Here is a 23,680-nt window from a genome sequence, read left to right as displayed (position 1 = left end):
GGCGGCTCTTCAAAAAACTTTTTATTAAATCGTGAATAAAAATTAGAAGTAAAAAAGTTCTGGTTTCAAAATTGTCGAGGATATAGCCGAAATCGGTTCGTTTGGCCAGCAACTGCAAAACACATTAATTTAAAAAAAAAACCTTGATCCAAATTAGGACGAATTTTTCAGAATTTTTATCCGTCAATCTAAATTTTGGTAGAAGATTTTTAATACACTTGGTCCTGTAAGTCCGGAACTGGAAGTCGGATACGCTATCTCGGAGAAAATGTGATTAGTTTCGTATTGGAGTTTTTGACCATTATTTCCGGTACTTCCGAAACCGGGAACTGTGAACTAACAAAACACGCACAATACAAGAGACATGTAGCTTGTTCAAAGGACTTTATCCGTTTTTTACCAATCACCCAGCAATTCCAAAGCGGAAATCGTACCACGATAAAACTCAATAGTGTAGGAATGTAAGACCTTTTATTTTCATCTAAGTTTTCGAAAATCGGTTCAGCCATCTCATGGAAAATTGAGTGCATATTTTTTGCACATATCACTCTGTAATTCTGGAATCGGAAGTAGGTTATGGATGTAATTCAATGGCATCCATAAAACCGTTTATATGGCTTTAAGTTTATGAAAATCGATTCAGCCATCTTCGAGAAAATTAAGTGCATAATTTCTGCACATACACACATATTTACCCACACAGTCATTTTACTATAACACCTTAAATTCCTGCGTTTGACCTGGATACTTTAATCTTACTTGTTAGTACCATTTAAAAACTTTGGCATTTGAACATTTCAACAGATTTTGTTATGCATTGACGAGTCGAAAACGAAACGTAAAGAGCATAAAAATAAATAAGTCGCATAACAGTTCAACTGAAAGTGAAACGTTAAGTACATATAATAACAAGTTATTCATAATTTGAATCTTCCAGAATTTTTGAAATTCATGAACATTCATGGCGTATCTTTGCGAATCTCAAATGCCAATTTTGAAGTAATACATATCAGTCCCGTTTTCTTTTTAGATCGATGTAGAAGTTATAGCTTAGAAAGCACTTTTTTAGTGTCGTAGAACTACTGACCTAACTGGCTACTGGAGCATTGAAACATCTGCTTTATCGACTATTGACATATATTTGGTGCATTTTAGTGAGTAGAAAGCATTCAAATCAGTAGTATTCCGTTCTAAGAAAAAACGGTGTTGCAAATGTCTTTACCATTGTAGATAAAATATATTTTATATTTTTCCTGTCAAATATTGACACTAAGTCGCGAGTAGAAGCCATTCTTTCGATGACGTAATTTGAAGAGTGTATTCAAAACATCTCAGAACTAGCGATCGTCTGAAGCTTATCATTTTAAATTATAATTATAAATATGTAAGGAGTGTATCGAAAATAAGCTATCCACATACATTTGTGTTGTACGCATGTATTTGTAATGGTATCTTATGCTCAGATCACAGCATGCTGTGCGTTTGGCTGTCAGCTTTCGTTTGTTTACTTGTTTGTGCGGTTGAAATTCTGCGTTTTCAAAATGTCGCGTATTGAAAAGGAAGTGAAAATTGAGGTTCTGGGCACATGGCTAAGTGAGAAGGGTATTACTAAACGAAAATTGGGGAACTGGCTTGGAATTTATTATGCCAGTGTTAAAACCATCATTAATAAGTTTGGGGAACATTATTCTTTGGATGAGCTACCAGGAAAAGGCAGATAACCCGGTTCTTCCAACCCGTAACTGAACCAGAAAGTGGTATCTCTAATCATGAAGAACAAATCAATGTCAATATGTCATTTGGCCAATAAAGCAGGAACGAGTCTCGGAATGATCCAGCGTATTAGGAGGTGAAATCACCCGAAGACTTACAAGAAACAGAAAATCTCGACACAAAGTGGAGAACAGAAGAAGCGAGCAGCAACGAGGGTCCGGAAAATGTATTCGCGTCTTTTGCAGTGTCCGGATGCATGAGTTTTGATGGACAATGAGACTTATGTAAAGGAGGACTCAAAAACCCTTCAGGTCCACAATACTTTACTGTCGTCGTTGGGGAGGGTATTAGCGATGCGGACAGGTCGAATCAAGTGGAGAAATTCGGTCGAAAGGTACTGGTATGGCAAGCAATATGTTCCTGTGGTTTGAAGTCAACCATTTTTTACACTACCGGAACTATGAATGCAGAAATCTATCGATCTGAGTATCTCCAGAAGAGATTACTACCTTTATATAAGAAGCACAGTTTTGGCCGGATTTAGCCACTGTTTTGGCCGGATTTAGCGTCGACTCACTATGCAAAAACCACTCTCAATTGGCTTGCGGAAAAGGGTATAAATTTCGTTAAGAAAGATATCAATCCACCAAATTGCCCTCAGACAATCGTGAAGAGGGTCTTCAAGAAGACTGGTAAGGCAGCTGGTAACATGCAGAAGTTCAAAAAAATTTTTGCTCAAGCGTTCAAAAAATGCGATACAACACTTGTCCGGAACTTGATGAAGAGCATCCGATCAAAAGTTCGAAAATTCGTGAAGGAATAACTTAAATTTCATCCGGTTTTGATTATTCTCAAGTTTAACCTCGTACAATAAAGGATCCATTTTTAGTTTGAATAAAATATCGTTTTTTATCATAATTTGAAAGAAAAAATTGTGGATAGCTTATTTTCGATACAAAAAAATTTCTTACAATTAATGTTGTCGTTCAGTAACCGTTCCAAACCGATGACTGATGCCATGTATCGCTCTTACATATTGTTTTGTTTTCATCACGATACATGACCACCAATTTTTCACTGGGGTCGTCGTTTTTTTTTCACCGGAAATAGAAACTTCAATATCCAATATATCACGACGGCATTCATCAAAATACTAGAAATTTAAGTTTAGAAAACATTTTTGAAGATCTTTTCTGCATAATACTACTACACTAACATAATACGTTTGAATTTAAGATAGTGAAAATCGATTCAACCATATTTGAGAAAATCTATTTACGAAATTTTGACCACTACTTCCGGAACTTCCGGCGCCGAAAACTGAATACCAGATACCGGTATAGCGAAATTCGATTCATTCAACCATCAACTAAACTACAAATTGAAGGAGTTTTGAGCCCAATTAGAAAGAATTTCTAAATTTTCGACGGTTTGAAATAAATGACGGGTCCAGTATAACCAAAAACAGTTCGTATGTCCATAAACTGACAAACCTACGAATTGGAACAGTTTTATGCTCAACTTGGAAGATTTTTAAAGGGATTTTGATAATGTCATTTTCTATGAGGGTTTGAAATTTTAGAAACTTATTACCTTGTAATTCTAGAACCGGAAGTCGGAATCGGATAATATTAATCAATTGACGCACTGATGGACCGAAAGCGAAACGGTAAAATGAATTCAGCAAATTCTCACGGGACTATCAGTCTAATTATTTAAATTTAATTCATCTGACATGAGAGGTCATTACCTGCAAACTAGAGAAATATTATTAACCAATTTAAAGAATGCGCTACTCAGCACATTCTCAGTTAACAAAAAATATACTCTTGAAATGGACATTTTTACTCTAAGCATCCGAGAAAATTAAGTGACAACTGAGTTTAATTCAATTTAACATTCAATGCAAACCTTTTAGTATAAAGGTCGCAGAGCCAGTTTCCCTTCAAAGAAAATCGATTGCATCATCCTGCTGCTGGTCGTTTGCATTGGATCAAAATACAACGAAAAATGGTCAACAATGGGAAATATTATGCAAAATCAGCCCTTCTAATGGCTCCAAATATTAACTATAAGAACTATAAAGATTGCTTATTGGCTATTCGATTATCAAAACCATCAGCATAATGCTAATCTGAGACAATTTGATTAGCTTTGAGCAATATTCGCAGTGCAAAATTCGCAACAGTGTTTAATATCTTAGAGGAGTACATAATTTGGCCCTTCTGAATGCCAGAAATTAATACCGTACTGCCTTTTGATAGTTTCTTTCACTGAAATATTCAAATCCAAAATGAAATAATCGAAATCAAAATTTTGTATGTTGCTATTTTAAACCATAATTGAATACCCAAAGAATTATGCAAAATTTTCTTTCACTATACTGTATACGGCCCATTTTAAAGCAGTTGTAGTTTGTAGTAGAACTTTCTGCTGAATTGCTAAATAAAATGCATAGCACCAACTCAGAATAGATTCGAACTCAATTCGTCACTCTCCATCACGAACCCCTTCATAAAAGTTTTTTTTCAGAACCACAATTATTTTATCATAAAGAACTGTACTGTTAATTTCGTAATATTTAATTGTTTGGCAGAATGTTTAATGTAACTAATCTGTACTTTAGTTTAGGTGTATCGTTACAAATTCTAGAAGTAAAAAAGGGTAAAGCTAATTGATATTCGGAAATAATAAGAAAGAGTGTCAGTTTTATTCGTATTCACGACATCCAGTTATGTCTCTGACATTACACACCCGTACTTTTTCTTCAATTAAAAACAGTACTTGAAAGAAAGGCTCTAGAATTGGATCATGAGTTCAAACAGTTTCGACTAATTCATTTTCAACGCAGACATCTTCGCTAATTATAGAAACATGTCGTCATTTAGAAGCAACTAATCGGTCCAACAAAATTCCCCACGTAGTTCAGCAGCTGCCAGCGAGCAATGTCAGGGTCTGTAGGTGAAATAGCAGACCTGTTTCTTGGAGCTTCGCCAGGATTTCACATCCAACTAGCGCAAACTGCGCTTCGCTCTGAATTGGCACACAAACGCTAGCAGGAAAAATTTCTCAGAACTTTAATTTAAGAGGCAATCGTGGTAAATTATCATTTGGCAGTCGCTGTGCTAAGTAAAAACAACCGTACCGCGTAAATGATGACCATTAAAGAAAATGCTAAGCTAGTTCATATTCTATAAATGTTTGGGTAAATCGTTTGTTCCTGCTGCCTGTTTTTGCCATTCCAGTTCTGACAGTTGGTTGAAGTTAAATGCTTCCATTAAAATCAAGTGCGATGCCAACAGACAGATGAGCCACAGCAACATGCTACGAAATGACATACCATTTCTCAACCAAACGATAATTAGAGTTAACCTAATGGTTTCAGTTATAAAAATTATGAATAATTCCTGCTGGGTAGATTGTCAATTATTTGCTAATGGCACTGAAGAAAGAAAAGTGTGCCATTTTCCAGAATTATATGCTGCTCGCTGAAATGAGAAAGATAAACTTGACTATCAAGTAGAAAAAAATTAATCGCTTGTCAAGCAAAACCCCTGGGTGGGAATGGAAACGTGTCATAAAAGTTTGCTGCTAAATATTTTCTGTTGGAGTTCTTATCAAGATCGAAACTTGGCTCAGGCTAGCTATAAAAATACCGCAGAATTGGTGCGTATTTGATACGCACATAGTGAATCCCAGACATATTTTGGATAGACACTGTAACTTTCTTCCCTGAACATGACCAATTTTACTTGCTCAACCTATTTTCAACCCGAGATAATATTATACTTCGACCGCAGTATGAACAATGGAAAGAACATTTGCGTATCAAAATAACGGTGCAGTACTCCCTTTAGATGATAGCTTCATTTGCATCGACACACCAAATAATCATCTGTGCAACCAACACAACAGCGCTACCGACTCACTGGTCATGAAATACCAAACGGTAACTTAAATTCCCACGTTCAAGGTTATACTCCGTCATCCCACGACTGGAAATCAAATTATCTGCGCGACCGTCGCCGTTGATCTTAACTGCAGTTTCAGTGTAGGTCGTAGGAGTACCACATTTTCCGAACGCCATCATCGTCACACTAGGGTCAACTTGAATCGGAATGCAAAGCGGGCACAGACACAGGGCACACTTACACAAACCTCATGGCAGTTTCAAAAGCTGCGTTCAAGGTTTCCATAGAAAAAAATGCAGAAAGCTTCTCACATCTCGAAAGGTCGGGTAATTGGAGCTTTTAGGAACCATTAATATTACAGTTCATGGTTGCCGCATCCGAATAAAATAGTGCGGCAAAACTGGTGTTTGAGAGAAAAGATGGTAAATGTTGCACTAACAAGAAGATGGAATTTTAACCTAAAATTAGATGCCAATGTTCACATGAAAAATGCAACGAAACGTCAAAAGTATCTCCAATTAATGCATCAAATTAAAATGAAAGGCAAGGGAAGTAGTTTAACATAGAAACAAGGAGAAAACATATATTTGGGCGTATGCAAGTTATATTAAACAATGGTACTTAAGGTGTGACTTTACATTGTTGTTTCTTAAATTAACCAACATTCACATGGATTTATTCATAGTGCCTGTTTAAATTAGATTTCCTTTCCTGCAAGCAGCCTGAACCTAGTGCCGCTGCAAGTGCTTTCCTAATAAGTGATATGAATAGTTACGCGTCATTCTATACGACCTACAACAACCTAACCCAAACGCCTTTCGTTGGTGTGCAGACGAGGCCATAAATTAATGAATACTAATCAGACATCTATTCCTCCACAGATAAAGTCATGTTCAAACGAACGAGCTTCACGCTGGTTCATTTCGGAGCGCATACCAGAGGCGCGGAAGCTGCAAACCAAATCCAATTACTCCTGGGAACAGCCAACGTTGTGAGTTTATGATTCAATTGGCTTCTTAGTACGCATTGTCCACAGTATGACACAGTAGTGCAATAATAGCATTCGGAGGGAACGAAACACAGTGGCAAATTAAACATCGCTCTATATTTCAACCGAATGCGTGGGCATGCTTGTACACAAATATCTCGGCCGAGAGTAGCAATGTTGGCCGGATGGTTCACATTTGCTGTTCTTTTTCAAACATGCATAAACGAGAACGAATTCATACCTTGCTCTAACGTGAACGACGTATTGTTTAAGATATTTTTTGGTTTGGTTTGGTTTTGATTGGATGTTTTGAAATCACAAATCCAGGAATAGATGATCTAGAACATTTTCTAAGTATAGACTAATTGACTGCTACCCTCTCCAATAAAAGCAAATCCTGGATAACTTGTTTTCTCCTTATTTAAACACTTATCTCAATTTAGTCTTGAAAAATTCTAATCCTTCAATTTTTGAAAACATAAATTGATGGGATTCGTTTAAAAAAAATTTTAAAATACGCGTAAGAATATTAACCATTTGCCAACTGAATCACACGAAATTTTTACACACACACTTAGAAAATTGCGCAAAACTCGGTAATTTTTTACCGAATTTTCAACAGCTGAACGTTCGGTAATCAGTTCGGTAATTAAATTGATTACCGATCATACGGTAATTGCTGAACTGTCAAACAACTACCGTAAACTGTAAACCAAATGAATCTAACTGATTGTTCGGTAATTTTTTGTTTGTTTGTTTTCCTTTGGTTAAAATTCTGGATTTTCGGGGTTTAAAAAACAACACAAATTCACAAAAACGAATAAAGTAAATTCTAACCTGTTGTGGCTATGGTTTTATTCCACGAAAAAAGGGTCAAATGTTCCGGCTGACCGGAATTATGAGCGCCTTCCAAAACAATGCACAATCCGTCGAGTCCACCAGAAATTACCCTCGAACGATTTGTGTAGGCAGCAACTGGACAAGTGATACAATTTTTTTTCTGTCTATAAGTAAACAAAAAGCTTTTGGTGGTTCAAATGTTTTAAAAATCTTAGCACCTGTATCTCAATGCATTCGATGAACTCTTCAAGATTTTTTTCGTTTGGTAATAAAAGACACTGAAAATTTTAATAACTGTTTGACAGTCAGTTTCACGACAATCAGTTTTCACAGAAGTTCGGTTATTGGAAGATAATTTTACCATACGAACGGTATGGTTTTTACCGTACTCAGCGACTATTCAGATTTACCGAATGAATTGTACATCTATTTATAGAATTCTGTAATGAAAATTTGCGTAAAACTGATCGTCCGGTAAAAATTTGCATAATTGTTGTAAAACGAAGTTCTTCTACCGGTAATTACTATTGATTACCGAAAGTTTTCGTCAAAAAAATACCGAACAACGGAATCGAATCTTAGTGTGCAGGTTATTTGAAACATCGCTTTAAAAACCGAATGTAGTATCTAGAACACGCATCGGAACTCCACAGAAAGATAATCTTTTCATCCATCACGCTATGCCCACAACAAGTCCAGAGATTATTTAAACTTATATCGAAAAGGATTTCAGATAGATGCTGTTCACAGCACGAGTGCTGGGTCCAAAAAATTTTCTCATAAACTAATGATCTGTCAAGAAATTCGCAGCCGCGGTCTCAAAAGTAAGCCATTTAACAGTAACAAAACAATAGAGACGAAGTTGAACAAGTAAAATTTCTTTGAAAATTTAGGACTAACGAAGGTCCGGTGAAGTTTGTCGAGCAATACGGCAAGCACTAAAGTGATAGTAAGGTGGATTTCTTTGACAAGAAAATTGATCTACTCCACTACCCGAGATTTCGTCGAATCGGAAAATCAACCGGCTGCTCCATGTCGTAAAAGGCCACTAAAACGGGAGCTCGCAAGTCACGGTGTATTTCCGTGCCGATGACTGAATGACTGCAGGAGCCTAACAAAGGCAAACGTAAACGGACCATTTGTGGACTTTGCACTTGCGGAACCTCAAAACTCCGTGTAACAGTTAGACTGACTAATTGAAGGCACAGACAAAATATTTGCAAGTCCAGAGATTCGCCAAGCGATGGCTTCATATTCTTCATATTATATGAATTCCATTGGAGATCAAGCCTTCAATAGTAAATTCTTTGCTACTTATTTGCTCTCATACAATACTTAGTTGTTTATAGTGTTAGTTCATCATACGATCAAGCGAAATGTGATATTCTACATAATCTTTCTCATCTCTCTTGAATACTGACGATTTTGGGTCGTTTGTTGGTTCTGCAAAACAAAAAGCTTTTGGTAAAGCTTGATGAGATGGCTACGTAATTCACTAAAATATCTGAGTTTCAAATGCGCGATGATGTAGACAGGACCTCATAAGATGGATGATGCAGGTGGGATTTCACCCGCCGTTGAAAATTCGGATGCTGGAGATTTTCAGTTATCAACTATCTCTAACGAGTGGGCTAGAGCTGGTACCACGAATGAAACATCCAGCTTTATCACTGTCAACTAGTTGGATAAAGCACTCATCCAATCGGACTACATCCAAACATGCCAGCTACTGGTACAGCTTGCAAATTTGCGCTCAGACAACTGCATTTTTACCAGATTTGAATCTAAAATTGTTAAAATGTCTATTGCATTTTCCAAGCATCATTGCAGGATTCTGGTTAGCGTTCTGATTGGACATTGCATACTCAACCATCACATGGCTACTATTCAGCGGGCTGAGTATTGTTTTTGAGATTTGTGTAAGAGCGATTGCGTACTTCATAGCATCTGATATGTAATTGACGAAACTACGTATCCTGGTTTTTTGTTCTCCATACATGGTTGAGTATGGTATGGCGAACTAAAATTGAAGGATCATTTTTCACCCAATATGGTAAGGAGCAATAGTCAGAGGAGTTCATCGTTCTTCCTGGATTGAATGAATCCCTTCTGTTTCTTCCCTAAAAGGTTTTAGCAGATTGTTTGGCATCCCTTATGGGGTACCGAATTTACTTTTGTTCATACATACTGCGAATCGTTCTGCATTCTTCCAGGAGAGCAGAATGGTGTTCCTTTCCATGTTTCTGTTATCCTTCCCTTCCAATAAGGATAATGATGAGAAGCCACGGCAAGGCACAAATCTCCAAATAGCTAGCTACTCAACTACCCGAGATTGGAATTGGAATCGAATGGAAAAGTGTTGTAAAATTATCAAGCAAAAAAAGATTTGCGATGTCATTCGAACGCAATCGAGATAGCTTGATATTTTTTATAAAAATAGTGCTATTCTATAGATTGTGAAATTGCTCATTATTTGCGCTCAGTCATTTCTTAGAAGTGCTCCGAAACGAGAAACAAAAACCTTCTCAATCAATAGTGTTAATCTCATATAGAAAGGTAGTGCTATCACTGAGAAGCCCGACTTTTGAACCGAGGCCCAAATTTAATCTGGTTCAAACCACTGGTTCTAGAATCGCATCAAAAAAAATTATAGATAGCTGCACCGATTTTCACAAATTCAGATTCAAATAAATAATACAAGAATCCATAAAAAATTTCCAGAATTTCAATTGGATCTGACTTCTGATTTCGAATTTTCAAGATAATATGAGTTAATGAATGAAAATATGTCTCTCACTTTTCTCGAAGATGGCTGAACCGGTTTCCACTACCCTAAATTCAAACGTAAAGGCAATGGCAGATGTCATAGAAAGTTCCTGAAATTTTTATCAGATTCGGCTTCCGGTTTCGGAGATATATCTTAATTGGTGTGAAAATGACATTTTCCAAAGTATTTTTTTCATAAGTGACCTAGTGATTAGTAGCGAATTCCTTAAAGTTGGGCAATAAATATAGTGATTGATTCAGCTTTCAATTTACTGAATTGACTTCTCAAATATAACTACACCGATTTTCATATATTTAGAATCAAACGGAAATTATTACAATAACTCGACAATCGACTGTTCAGTTTTCACAAACTTTAGTTACACCGGTTTTCGGATTCAGTTTTCAGAAAAACTCAAAAACAAGCTACTGCGTCTTATAGGAGGCTTAATCGAGTTTCACTTAGATTCAAATGGACGGTTTTCTGGATTTACACGAAATTCCTCAATTTAGCTTTTTAATCCGATTCTTGGTTCCGGAATTACAGGGTAATAAGCGATTGAAATTTCAAACCGTCAATTAAAAACGACGGAACAAAAAAACTTCAAAAATTCTACTAATTGGACTCAAAACTGCTGAACCCTGAACCCAATACATATCGAAAGAGACAGAACAAATTGAACATGATGCACACTTAGAGGTGGGATCTTTTCTATATTCTAAGTGTTGATTTTTTCGGATAAAATAAAATATCGCCTATAAACAGAATGACAAACAAAATACAAACCGTTCAGAGTTCTGTGCAGAATTAGAATTAAATATATCGTCTATCTTCACATTCAAAATTGATGAAGTGGTGTTCAACTTTGCTGAAAATAAAACGACCTGATATCACAGACTAACAGACATGACAGTATGAGTAAATTCTTATAAAACTAATTTTTCGTGATGCACTAGTTCCACCTATATTGTACTGCGCGAACTATTTACTATCGGTACACCCCTTGTGTTTCGCAAAAGTTATTTTACTAGTTGGTTTCCCCTCGTTTATCAACACCGATCAGCTGCTTGTAGGGATGCATGATTTCATCAAAATATTTGATAATGAATCGTCACAATAAATTATTGGATTACGTTGATAATATATTTAACTTTTTTAGCGATGTCGGAAGGTAAACATTTATTTTTCTCAACGTTATTCATCCAGACTATTTTTGATTGTGTTGGTAATTTTCACCCGAAATTAAGTGGCTGCAGACCAGGAGCAAGTAAATATTGTAACAAAACGGGTTCGATTTTGTATTGCGTTGGAGGATGAGAAGTAGGCACAATTCTGTATATTGTTTTGGAAATATGTATTAAATCTGTATCCTGCATGAAATTCGCATGGAGGTATACAAATCAATACATTACAGGTAATTCTGTATGAATGGCAACTCGGTTGGTAAATGGAAAAAATAAACACAGTCTAGATGACAACCAGGATGTTTTTGATAGGGTAACGTGGCGCAATCATGATATATGCGAGTACTGTCCCAACTAAAGGAATATTCGAAATGACCGTTTATATGATTAAAGAATCTAATTTGAGTGTCCTGTCTGATAGTCTGTGCTGATATTGTGTATTTATAGCACTGGAATTGGAAATCATTATCATCATAAACTTGAATACAAGTGGATTGATTTCTTAAATTGTAATACAGGGTGATTTTTTAAGAGCTTGAGAACTTTTTTAAACAATAAAACGCATAAAATTTGCAAAATCTCATCGGTTCTTTATTTTAAACGTTAGGTTGGTACATGACATTTACTTTTTGAAGATAATTTCATTTAAATGTTGACCGCGGCTGCGTCTTAGGTGGTCCATTCGGAAAATCCGCTTTTTTATCGACAAATTTTGTTCAGCGATGAGGCTCATTTCTGGTTGAATGGCTACGTAAATAAGCAAAATTGCCGCATTTGGAGTGAAGAGCAACCAGAAGCCGTTCAAGAACTGCCCATGCATCCCGAAAAATGCACTGTTTGGTGTGGTTTGTACGCTGGTGGAATCATTGGACCGTATTTTTTCAAAGATGCTGTTGGACGCAACGTTACAGTGAATGGCGATCGCTATCGTTCGATGCTAACAAACTTTTTGTTGCCAAAAATGGAAGAACTGAACTTGGTTGACATGTGGTTTCAACAAGATGGCGCTACATGCCACACAGCTCGCGATTCTATGGCCATTTTGAGGGAAAACTTCGGAGAACAATTCATCTCAAGAAATGGACCGGTAAGTTGGCCACCAAGATCATGCGATTTGACGCCTTTAGACTATTTTTTGTGGGGCTACGTCAAGTCTAAAGTCTACAGAAATAAGCCAGTAACTATTCCAGCTTTGGAAGACAACATTTCCGAAGAAATTCGGGCTATTCCGGCCGAAATGCTCGAAAAAGTTGCCCAAAATTGGACTTTCCGAATGGACCACCTAAGACGCAGCCGCGGTCAACATTTAAATGAAATTATCTTCAAAAAGTAAATGTCATGTACCAATCTAACGTTTAAAATAAAGAAGCGATGAGATTTTGCAAATTTTATGCGTTTTATTGTTTAAAAAAGTTCTCAAGCTCTTAAAAAATCACCCTGTACTTCGGGAATGTTGGCGGAATTCTGGAATTAGCATTACGATGAATTCGTTTCGTTCTGCGTTAACATTTGGAGTTTTGCATGTATTGAAAATAAATTTCATAAACACTTATATCAAAAGAGATTTTTTATTTAACCATGTATGCTCTCTCGAATGTTTAAAGAATTGTATTTTAAGCCGTATTTAGAAATGTTTTATAGATTTGGGGTTGTTTGATTCAGTGCACTGATTGTAAAAGCTGTCATATGTGTATGAAAAAAATTGTAGTGTATTAATAACCTTTTTCGCCACAGCAATGTTAAAAATAATGACATAAATAAATATTTTTCTTGCATTGCATACAATGTCGCTAATGTTTAGTACCCTCAAAATTTGAGTGTTAATGAAAATCATTCAGTTGATATCAAATAATTAGTTATTCAGCTATGTGAATGTGTATTTTGTGATTGTATTGCTATGTTGTTAATCTGTCATGATATTGTATTGTTGTGTTGTATTGTCGTTGTGCTATTGTGTTGTAGTTTTGTTGTGTTGTAAGTTTTTATGAAATTGTAAGCAGAAAAGAATGAACACGATCGTTTGTTAGTATTTTGTTCTAAAATGTCTAGAAATCTAGAAAAAAGCAGTCGCATTTTTTTTTTTCATCTGATGAATATCTCCTTCGCTCTCAAGCAACATACACAATCACATCTCAAATGTAAACTAATCTTAGTATGCCTCGTCACCAAAACCCTTTCTGGCCAAATTGTTTCTCAGTTGTTTTTGCATAGTCGATGGATATATGTCAGAAATTTCTTCAACTCTGTATGATGATCTGAATCGTGCAATAATTGGTCAATCTTCATACAGCTGGTAGATCACACATTTCAGAGAATCCCAGGCCCCTAAAGGTGTTGCAGCGGAATAAAAAACTTTAGTCTAACCGCATTTTTTTTTTCAACCCAACATCTTCAACCTTTTGAAAACTTCATTGTTTGATATTATCATGCGCACACATAACCTCTTTCTTGGGCCTAACTTACTTGGAGAGTAGGATTTTTTTAATAGATCGAATATTGTTTGGGGTTGCTCGCATAGTCTTCGATATTTTTGTACACCTCAAATTGCTGAGGCTCAGACTTTAAAACAAATCGGCTACTTTTTTTTCTGGCATAGACTGTAACAGTGTGATGTTCACACCGTCAGAGTTTCATTACAGTTTGCGTCTGATAAGATAATAATTACACATTTTCTCCAATGAATCCAAACGAGTCTCATAAGTAATTTGCAACGTCTGTGATTAAAAAATTTCCAACATCAAACGAGCTGTGGAATAAACAGAACATAGTGATCAGAACCCGCACAAGAAAGTTGTAACGGGACTAACTCATAAAACCATGTGCGTTATTACCCAAGTAGCAAACATTGCTCTTGTATTATAATTACTAACTCTTCTCTAAACTACTCGTTTTGCACAGAACCTTTAATTCTATTCTAGCACTGATTATTGTACTTGAAAATCGGAATTATACTCAGAGTAGGATTTATTGTAACCATAAATCAATCCACAAGATTAAGCTATAGTTGAATTTTTAACTGCGACTTTCTCATTTGTGACATAAATTTGTTCCGACAAATTATTACACACGTGGCTGATAATACAGCAAACCAGATTAGACAATTAAATGTAATTTTTCACATTACTGCTTGCCATCAAACATGGTTTGATTGTCGTTGGAAACACCCCGAAAAAGCAAAGCAAACGAACATCGGTTCCGGACCGAAGCGACTCATAGACCGATTGACTGCTCGTTGAATAGTAGGTCTCTGTAAGTAGGTTATCGACCTACAACGAAGTACATCATTCGGAGAGTCGTTTGATAGCGCAGTCTTTAACCTAGTTGATGAATGCGCGATTTTATATCCTGACGGCAGTTTGTTTCGTACCTTTCGATCATAGACAGCAAGAGAGGCTATGTAATTAATCAAAATTCAACTTTTACGAAACACTTTAGGCCCAGTTTCAAGAAACCATTTCGTACCTTCATGGAGGTTGAAAAAAAAATACATAACTGTGTGCGTACGTGACGTACAAGGTCTTATATTTTATCTGAGACCGATTTACTAAATTCAAGTTTAATTAAAAGTAGGAGTTGCTATTGAGCCAGGATGATATAAAAACATTCGGTGTCAGAAATTTTAGTATATAATTTATAGCATCTGTAGTCAAGAATTATGATGGTTTCAAAAATCTCGAAAACCACACAAAATGATTTGCACAACTTTTATCACAAAGTTTTATTATCACAATGGCACAATGATCACCTCCGACTCGGTGATGATTGTGTCACTGTTAGTGTTAATAAAGCAAGCAGCAAAATAATCTCCGATCATTACGACATATAATCGAAACTTGATAAATGACCCGTTGGGAAACATTCAGCGACAGGCAGCGCGTTGATGGCAATTATCCTTGAGTGGCATCTGCAAGATTACGCTCGGAATACCTGATTACATGGTTTCCTCCTACCGTGAGGATATATTATCCATTTGCAGCCTCATTTGTATGCCAAACTGGCATTCCAGTAATTTGGATCGTTTTTGTTGTGGCCTCAAAAAAACACGCTCTACTTATGACACAGCTTTGCATAAAAAATAAAACGAAAAAACAATCGTGTGTGTTGGTACAATTATGCACGAAATAATAAATAGATAAAATAACACGCACAAACACGAAAAGCATAGCCGTCAACAACCGACTCGCCGCAGTCATATATGCCTCATAATCAATAACACACAAAACAACTAAGTACACCTTACATTTTCATTAGAGTATCTACTAAGTTAATCTGTCATACAAAACCAAAATACTGTGAATAAGAAAACAATTTTACCGCATGTGATTTATTTGCTCCTACTGACGTTTCGTTATTAAAATGCAAACTTGAGTTGGTACAAAACTCAATGGATAGGATTAATTGCACCAGGAGCGAAACCTCAAAAACAAAACTCCACCCACTCACCTTATGATTTAAGTCTTGCACGTCCTCCAAACTTACATCGCTATACATATCTTCTGCTGTATCACAGTTTGAGCTCCGGCCGGACGAGTTGAAACTCGATGATCTGTAGAGGTGACTGTTCGAAAAAGAAGAGAAACATACATTATAGCAGCGGTATAACTTCAGGCGCATTTCAATAGTGTGTTATAGCAAACTGAATCTCAAATCTCCTAGCATAAACCATAACGAGTTATGGTTTCGCTACTGGAATAATAGCCAAAACTCAAACCAGTCCATTGCCATAATTGTAGGTATGTAATTGTATTGGAAAAAATAGATTGCAAAATATGTAGCTGACGCGGATTATGCAATTCATGACACGAAAAGAACATTATTGATCGATAAAAGAAATGTAGATAGGGTCTTTTAGCAAGAAGTCATTGAACCAGCTGAAGACATAACGTCAAATGTTTTTTTTTTGCTTCGATAACTCTTCACGCTTGTTATTCAGGATTTTTGTGCAACATTACTGAAAGTATGAGGCTTTCTATTCGAATGACCGCCAAAACGAACCAACTAATAAAAATTGTACAAGCTTTTCTCCCTTGTTTTAACTTGAATCCTCCCACTTTACGAAGCATTTCAGAGACTCCATTTCCCGAAGGTCGACAACTTGTCGTTGAAGTGCTGCGGTTTCAAGGGAACGCCGTGATTGTCGTATGGTAAAATGTCTACCGCCAATTCGGAACGACTAAGCCCCTTTGTTAGCCCGTGCCCATGTGGGACGTTACCGCGAATGCCACAGAGCCAGTAACCACGAGAAACATTACACATTCAAATCAGTCATAGCGTTTTGTATTATTTTTTCTGCGCCAACGCTACAACGGATAGAGGTGCAAATAGGTACGCATGTGACAATTTTGGTGAACCGCTATCTTTCATATATCTGTGTTACCAGTTCCGCTTTCATTGCCTTGACTGGAATGTAAACATTGGATTGGCTTCGTTCTAGTGCGAATACATTACGTGGCCGAAATAGTTTGCTAAAGTGATGCCCATGTTTAGATATAAATATGACATAAACTCACTTGGCTAAGGCATTGGATCCTAGCTGTCTTTTTCCGGAACTGAAACGAAAGAGAATGAGAAATTATGAATTAATTTGAGATCGTCATTTCTATTCGATTTCAATGCTTTGAAAGCACATTTTTATACCACACACAAAATAAAATATTGCCAACACCAAAAAAACGATAAATAAGCAAGTACAAAAAACAGTTTGACGAAATTGGAGTCATTCTTCTTTATCAAGTGCTTTGAATGTTTCGAAGTCGGAGTTACGGAGCTTATTCGAGTCACGACATTTCAAATGTGCAATATCCAAGAGATGTGCTCCAAATTGCTTCGAATCGCATGTTCGATCATACGATTAACGGTCAATCAAATAGTCATTGGCGACATTATTTTCGAACAAACGTTTCCAGAAGTGGCGAACAAATTGGAACCTGGTTCGAAAGCTAAAATAGTAGTAAAGAATTATCCAATTTCAATATCTAGATTATCAGTAAATAGCTACATTCGTTCATAGAATGACATAACGGTACTGATAGATGGATCGAAACAGGTTTTATATTGAACGTATGGAAATTGTGCGTAATTTACCGGGGTTATATCGTGGTTCATAACAATCAATCGGCAACTGATCGTTTTGTTGCTTTGAAATGTACATAATCCACATAGTACTGTGCTACAAGTTCTTTCATCACTCCGCGTATGAGGTTTTGAATCAATATTTAAATATTTTGATTGTTTAAAACTGAATTTAAAGTTTTTCATATAATTTCAGTTTTCGACAATTCATGTAAATTTCAATTTTGCTCTGTTGTATCCTTTAATATTTTCAATTTGTGAAAAATGTTTATTCTGGCGTTAGCTTAACTTTGCTATCTTTAGCTCATTGCTATCCACCGAATTTAACATTGTTGTGCATTGGTTTCTTTGATGAGAGTGTTTTACTGTTTTATAAAAGTAATTTTGGGTTTATCTGATGCTGATATAACAGAAGGTCTATTGTTATTTGGTGTAGATATCTTCTTGTGCGGTTTCTCGCAAGGCTTATCTTAGTTAACAGCTTTATAACAATATTACATGTAGCAATCCGATTGCCGGAGATGACCACTGATTTACATGGGAGCCATGTGCCCTGGCCGAAAGCCACATAGAGAGGTACAACTTTCTTCGAATTTATACTTAACAAACGTACGCTACTCAGGATATCAGGTATTAAATACTTCCATATTTCTTTTTCGATTAATGAAATCTTTCCTTACAGTATCATGGTATTTTGAAAAAAAAAGTTGCGAGTTTATCACCACCCAAAATTTTTGGTATAGGGGTTTTTGTACATTTTATTTAGTTAACCGAATTTGTGATCTTATAAAAATTGATGTCTGTAAAAATTACTATCGATTGCGATATTGATCGATAGTATAAAAAGATGCTTATCTCATCGCAGAAGAAAATTCTATAGATTTGGATGACTATAAAAAGTACAGATCATCGCATTAGATACATGTTTGATACTCGAAATGAGCAATTTGTGAGAAGGTGCGTAATTTTCGGGAAATATTTGATAGTATAAAGTCTTACACTTCTACTAATTTCAGCAGGTAATAATTACTATCTATTAATCTATTATTTTTCCATCGATATTCATTAGGGTTGTTCGATTTCAATTAAATTTAAAAGAATTCAGTAAAGAGCCTCATGATAAGCTTTAAATTATACATTCAGAGCTTTCCTGTGACCGTTATCAAAAAGTGAAATCTGGAAAACTTCTGCTGTCAAAAAGTGAAATCTGGAAATACTGTTTCATCGCAATCATTATATTTTCAATTTGGGACTTATACAATTCCATAAGTTTCAAAAAAGTAGATGGAACATTTCTATACACTTCTCATGAGTTTTCCTGGAAATACAACAGTACGTAATGTTTACGTAACATATTTACACAGGTTTCTTATTTGCGTGTTAAACATATTATCGAAAATTGCAAATGTTGACTTCGCCACCGTTTTAGGCCATGTTTTAAAGATGCTCAAAGTAATAAAAAATCGCATTTCTTCCTTACAAATTTACCTCACTTCAATTTCTTAAAGCTAGCTAAACCGGCTCACAAACTTGGGCTCCTATAAAAAGTATCTTGACTTCATATGTAACTTATTTTTGATTCTGATTTTCGGTTTCAGGATTATAGGGCAAATAGCATTAATCATTTAAAACTTTTATTGAAGATGACGACAAAGAACGTAAAACCTATACTGATAGCTATTGAAACAGCTCTTGTTAGATAATGGTCAAACGGAATGGGTGATATGCACCAAGAAGGTGAAAATAATATCAGAGGTCTTCAGACACCATAAGAATATTTCGATTTTTATTCAAATCCAACTTCTGGATCCGGAGATAGGGTGCTTAAAGTAGAAATTTCAGAGAGTAGTTTTTTTTCATATGTAACCATGTGTTGAGTAACGATTTATTTATATTGGCTATTAACTTTCTCTAGTTAGCAAATCGAGATAGTCTAGGGCCAAACTAGAAATATACTGGACTGTCATTTATTTTATTACAAATCGCCATATTAATCAAAGGTGCAAAAATTTTTGGAAATTCATTTAAATTGGGCTTAGAGCTGTTTCAGTTCATAGTGCATATTGATGATCCAAAATTCCGGTTTTCGGTAATTCGGAAATTCCGGAAATAGTGGTCGAAATCTCTAAAATAGAACTTACTTCATTTTCTCAATTATGGTTGAATCTATTATTTAAATGTGGTGTATTATGCAAAAGAAGTTTTAGAAACTAGGTTCTAATTTTATAAAGAAAATATTAGAAAAACACCATCACACCACTAGGTGGCTGAAAAACACGTTTTTCGAAAAGACATTGTGGTCTGCTAACTCCTCGAACCTTAATTCCCTGGACTTTTATGTATGATTCATGGTACATACTGGTCAAGTGAACATAAAGTGAGCACTAGTGACCAATTTAAGAAGCTCATTTCCAAGATCTGCACAGAAAGAAATTATGAATTTTACAGGTGACATAATTCTACAAACGATACAATTCATAACTACTTAACCTCTCCAATGACGCAATATTCCATTCGTACAGAAATTTACTGGCTCCGAGTGTAGTTTGCACTCGGCTAGCAGGTGAGACTGTAAGAATTTATATGCACGATTTACCAGCCAAGTAGATATGTGCTTCTGTGGCTGGCTCAGTCGACTAACAGGTGTGCTTTGTGATCTAATGGTTTTCGTTTCAAGTCGCGTTGTTGCTGTCGATCTTTTGATTTTTGTTCCATTCGTTTTAAAGCCGTGTAATTTTCAAATCACACAATTTTACATGTTCTTGAATATAATTTTGTGTGAAATATGACGCTCCATTTATGTGCATCTGGAAGGATGTAAAATCACAAGAATTTTTCGAGCTGTGTGGGGCTAGATGACGATACACCAGGTGCGTGCCACGTTCTATTCTTCCGGGAAACGTCTCAAGCTCATCATACAGCACAAAGGGAGGGAATTCTTGTTTAGATGCAAAGCGAAAACTTTTCTCAAAGTAGCCTTCCCTCTAGAAGTGCCGGTTTCGAGTTATTCCAACATGAAATTCAAAGAGCTCAATTTGTTTATGAATTGCGCCGTTTCAACAAATCTATACATATATGAATAAGGATTTCAACTACCTGTAGCATTTTGAAATGGTATAATTCATTACAAATCGGAACTCTTTGTAGACTTTTCATCTCTAGATATCTTATCATTTGCAGATGTTTGACTAATTTTCACCAAGAACTTGAACTCTTCATAATACCTAAAAAACTACAAGGATCAGCCCCCATGGGGTTATTCGAGCCATTGATGTGGAACAAGGCAACCAACATTTCTAATGATCTACAAACAATTCAATCAATCGTCACACTTTTGAATTCGCGATTGCACGAGAGTCTGCTTAGATTGATCTTGATTAGGAACTAACACCGAACATTGTTTGTCTTGATTTGTATTTGTTTTATAGCCGACGAAATTACACCAATATCCCAAATGTATGCAATTATATCTTTGTACATACCTACGATACGATTTTGATATTAAAGCTTCTCTTCGCCACGCTTGTGTTCAAGTTTTGTATGCAAGAAGTTATTTTTATAGCGTTTCTCTACCATTACTACCATTCTGCGATTTCGGTTGAAGCGATAAACTTTTTCTCATTATCAATCGAGTTCATCTTATATAAATTAGAAATTAATCTTAAGCACTCAAAATTTACCCTGGGGTGGATGTCAATTTCTCAGGCGAAACGACATTACATGGAATTTCATCCGAGCTTGCATGACACAAGATCAGAGCACACCAATTAAAGCTTCAAATCGTTTTATGGCATTTCTTGTCTTGCTGTCTAGCAACATCCAGTTTTCAAATTAAAACGATTTGAAGAAATTGTCATGCAAATATACATTCGCCCTTTTGAACATCGTACGGAATAAATAGTTTGTCATACTGAATATGTGTGCAAAGCTTCATAAAAATCAAGTAGATTCTGATTTTGCCACTTTTCTGCGTATCTACTTTACCAATGAGCGCAATTCTAAACCTGTTTTTATTATATCCTATCAGACGCGTATACAAGGGGAAGTTTTAGGGGTTCAAACGCCTCCCAAAACATAAATGAAAATAATTATGTTATGAATACTCTTCTCTATAAATATGGCGAGTTGCGCGCCAACTCGAACATATGTTGGCAACACCCACTCTATTTTGAAATAAACCTTCTGGACATGTAGACTTTGTGTCAAAAAGTCACTTTGAATGCTTTGTTTTTCCAAAATTTATCCAGAGTACCTTTTGAAAAGGGCTAAACATATTCATCAAAGAGCTATTGTCGAAAAAGATAAGATTCCGAAATAAAATCTTATCGAATCAAACACTGAAAAAAATTCATTTCAATAATTTAAAATCGATTTTCAAAGAAACCCATTTTTAATTTTGATAAAAATTTGTTACAAGATTGGAGTTTATCTTCCCTACAAACCGTTCAGAGTTTTTCAAACAAAAACTATTTATTGTACAAACTGAGTTTTTTATCCAGTATCTTTTTACTAAAAACTAAACTAAACTAAAAGTCACAATCATCCAAGATTCTAATTAATCACAATTTGTGAGAAAATTTCACCGAATACCTTGTTGCTAGTTACCCGATATTTCCAGAAAGTGTCAGTGCTAGGTAAGAAAAAGTTTTCGTTAAAAAAACTTTTTTCCCCTCAAAACGCCCATCTTTCAATATATTGAAGATTGGCAGGGAACATACATTATCTATTCTGGGACACAAATTTCATTACAATAAAAAATGGCGTTTTTTGTAATTTAACTTCTAATTTTTAAGATCGATTTTTTTCAGTGTGAAATTCAATTAGTAATTTTTTCTGTATATTCATTCGATAATTGCACTTATTTTGAGAACATCACTAACACAACAATTTGTCGTAGGATTTGCAGGAGAGTAGAAACTCTAATCCATTGCAAAAAAATTGGTAAAAACGTCTAGTCTTTTTCAAAAAATAGTCAAGATAAATTTTGGGAAAAATAGAGTGAGCAAAATGGTTTTTTGTGATAAAGTCTTTATGCTGCCAACTCCGAATACGATTTATCTATTTGTTGTAATTTTAAAGTCAACTAACAAAATAAGAACACCACTTTTGAATTCAATAGAGCTCTGTCCCAAGGTAGCTTATTATATTCCCTTCCGACTGTCCATATATTGTAGTGTTCCTAGCTAAAACTTTTTAAACTTGCTGGTACTTTTTGCAAATATCGGACAATCAGTATTCTGTGAAATTTCCTCTCTAATTGAGATTTATTAAATTTTTGGATGGTAATGACTTTCAGTTTAGTTTATAAATAAAAAAGACACTGTATTTTTTCTATCAAAAAAAATTTAACTTTTGTAAATTGATTTTAAAGTTTTCAAGTAATTTTTTTCTAGTATAGGACTCAATATGGACGATTTTCAGTATTTTTATTGGAAAATTTGACTGAATTTGTGAAAATCTATAGAATAATTCTTTTTTGTAGGCTTTTTCATTTTCCGTCAACTATTTGAATAAAAATGGTTAGAATAGTTCGGTCCCTTTTAAAAGTCTAGATCAATTTAGGAAAAACAAAGTATGCAATGTTACATTTTAAGACTATATTTATTTGAGTCAATCATAAAATGAAAAATTTTCAACATATGACTTTAACCAAAAAAATAATTATATACATATTTTCAAGCGTATGGAAATTAATCATCATGTTCTGAAATCCCCTCCGAAAAAAATATTTGGGTCTGTCCTATTACTATTCTCATTCTCATCTCATTGACAATCAATTCTGAAATCTCCAAACCAATCTTATTAAAGCTAAAATTATTAAAATGTCTGTGTAAATTACACCTAGCTAAGACTATCGAAAGATCCAACGTAAAAAAAATCGAAAGTCTCCGCCCAGACAAAGGTCAGTAACAATAACACAATACCAGTATCCTTGACCCGTATCGATCCAGACGCTACCCTCGAAACCAGTCTTGAAAATTTCTATTCCAAAGGCGCTTTGGCTCCCTTCGTTAGACGATAAAAATAACATTCTATTTCGAGGCAAACAACATTCCCACCTAATAATTACCGGTGGTCGCGTTCCAAAACAGTAAGACATTATTCTGAGTCTATTATTGTCAACATATGCTTTCAACAGAAATAAGCCAGCAGATAGATACAGGTGATACACGATCTGATAAGCAGGGTACTGATAAAATTGTAG

At 35.4% G+C, this 23,680-nt stretch overlaps 1 protein-coding gene across 14 annotated transcripts in view; it reads right to left on the bottom strand.

Moving 5' to 3' along the window:
• LOC131437563 (rab11 family-interacting protein 4B) overlaps window positions 1-23,680 on the bottom strand; it is a 240,356-nt gene that overhangs the window by 101,800 nt on the left and 114,876 nt on the right. For all 14 annotated transcript variants that reach the window (XM_058607001.1, XM_058606998.1, XM_058607002.1 and 11 more), the window contains 2 exons: window positions 16,914-16,952; window positions 15,847-15,961 (listed from right to left, as the gene is read on the bottom strand). In XM_058607001.1, coding sequence (XP_058462984.1) covers window positions 15,847-15,961; window positions 16,914-16,952 — 154 coding nt within the window. The remainder of the gene's footprint in view (window positions 1-15,846; window positions 15,962-16,913; window positions 16,953-23,680) is intronic.

This window comes from Malaya genurostris, chromosome 3 (assembly GCF_030247185.1).
Source record: "Malaya genurostris strain Urasoe2022 chromosome 3, Malgen_1.1, whole genome shotgun sequence".
Classification (NCBI taxonomy): domain Eukaryota; kingdom Metazoa; phylum Arthropoda; class Insecta; order Diptera; family Culicidae; genus Malaya; species Malaya genurostris.
This window is presented reverse-complemented; position numbering and strand designations above follow the sequence as displayed.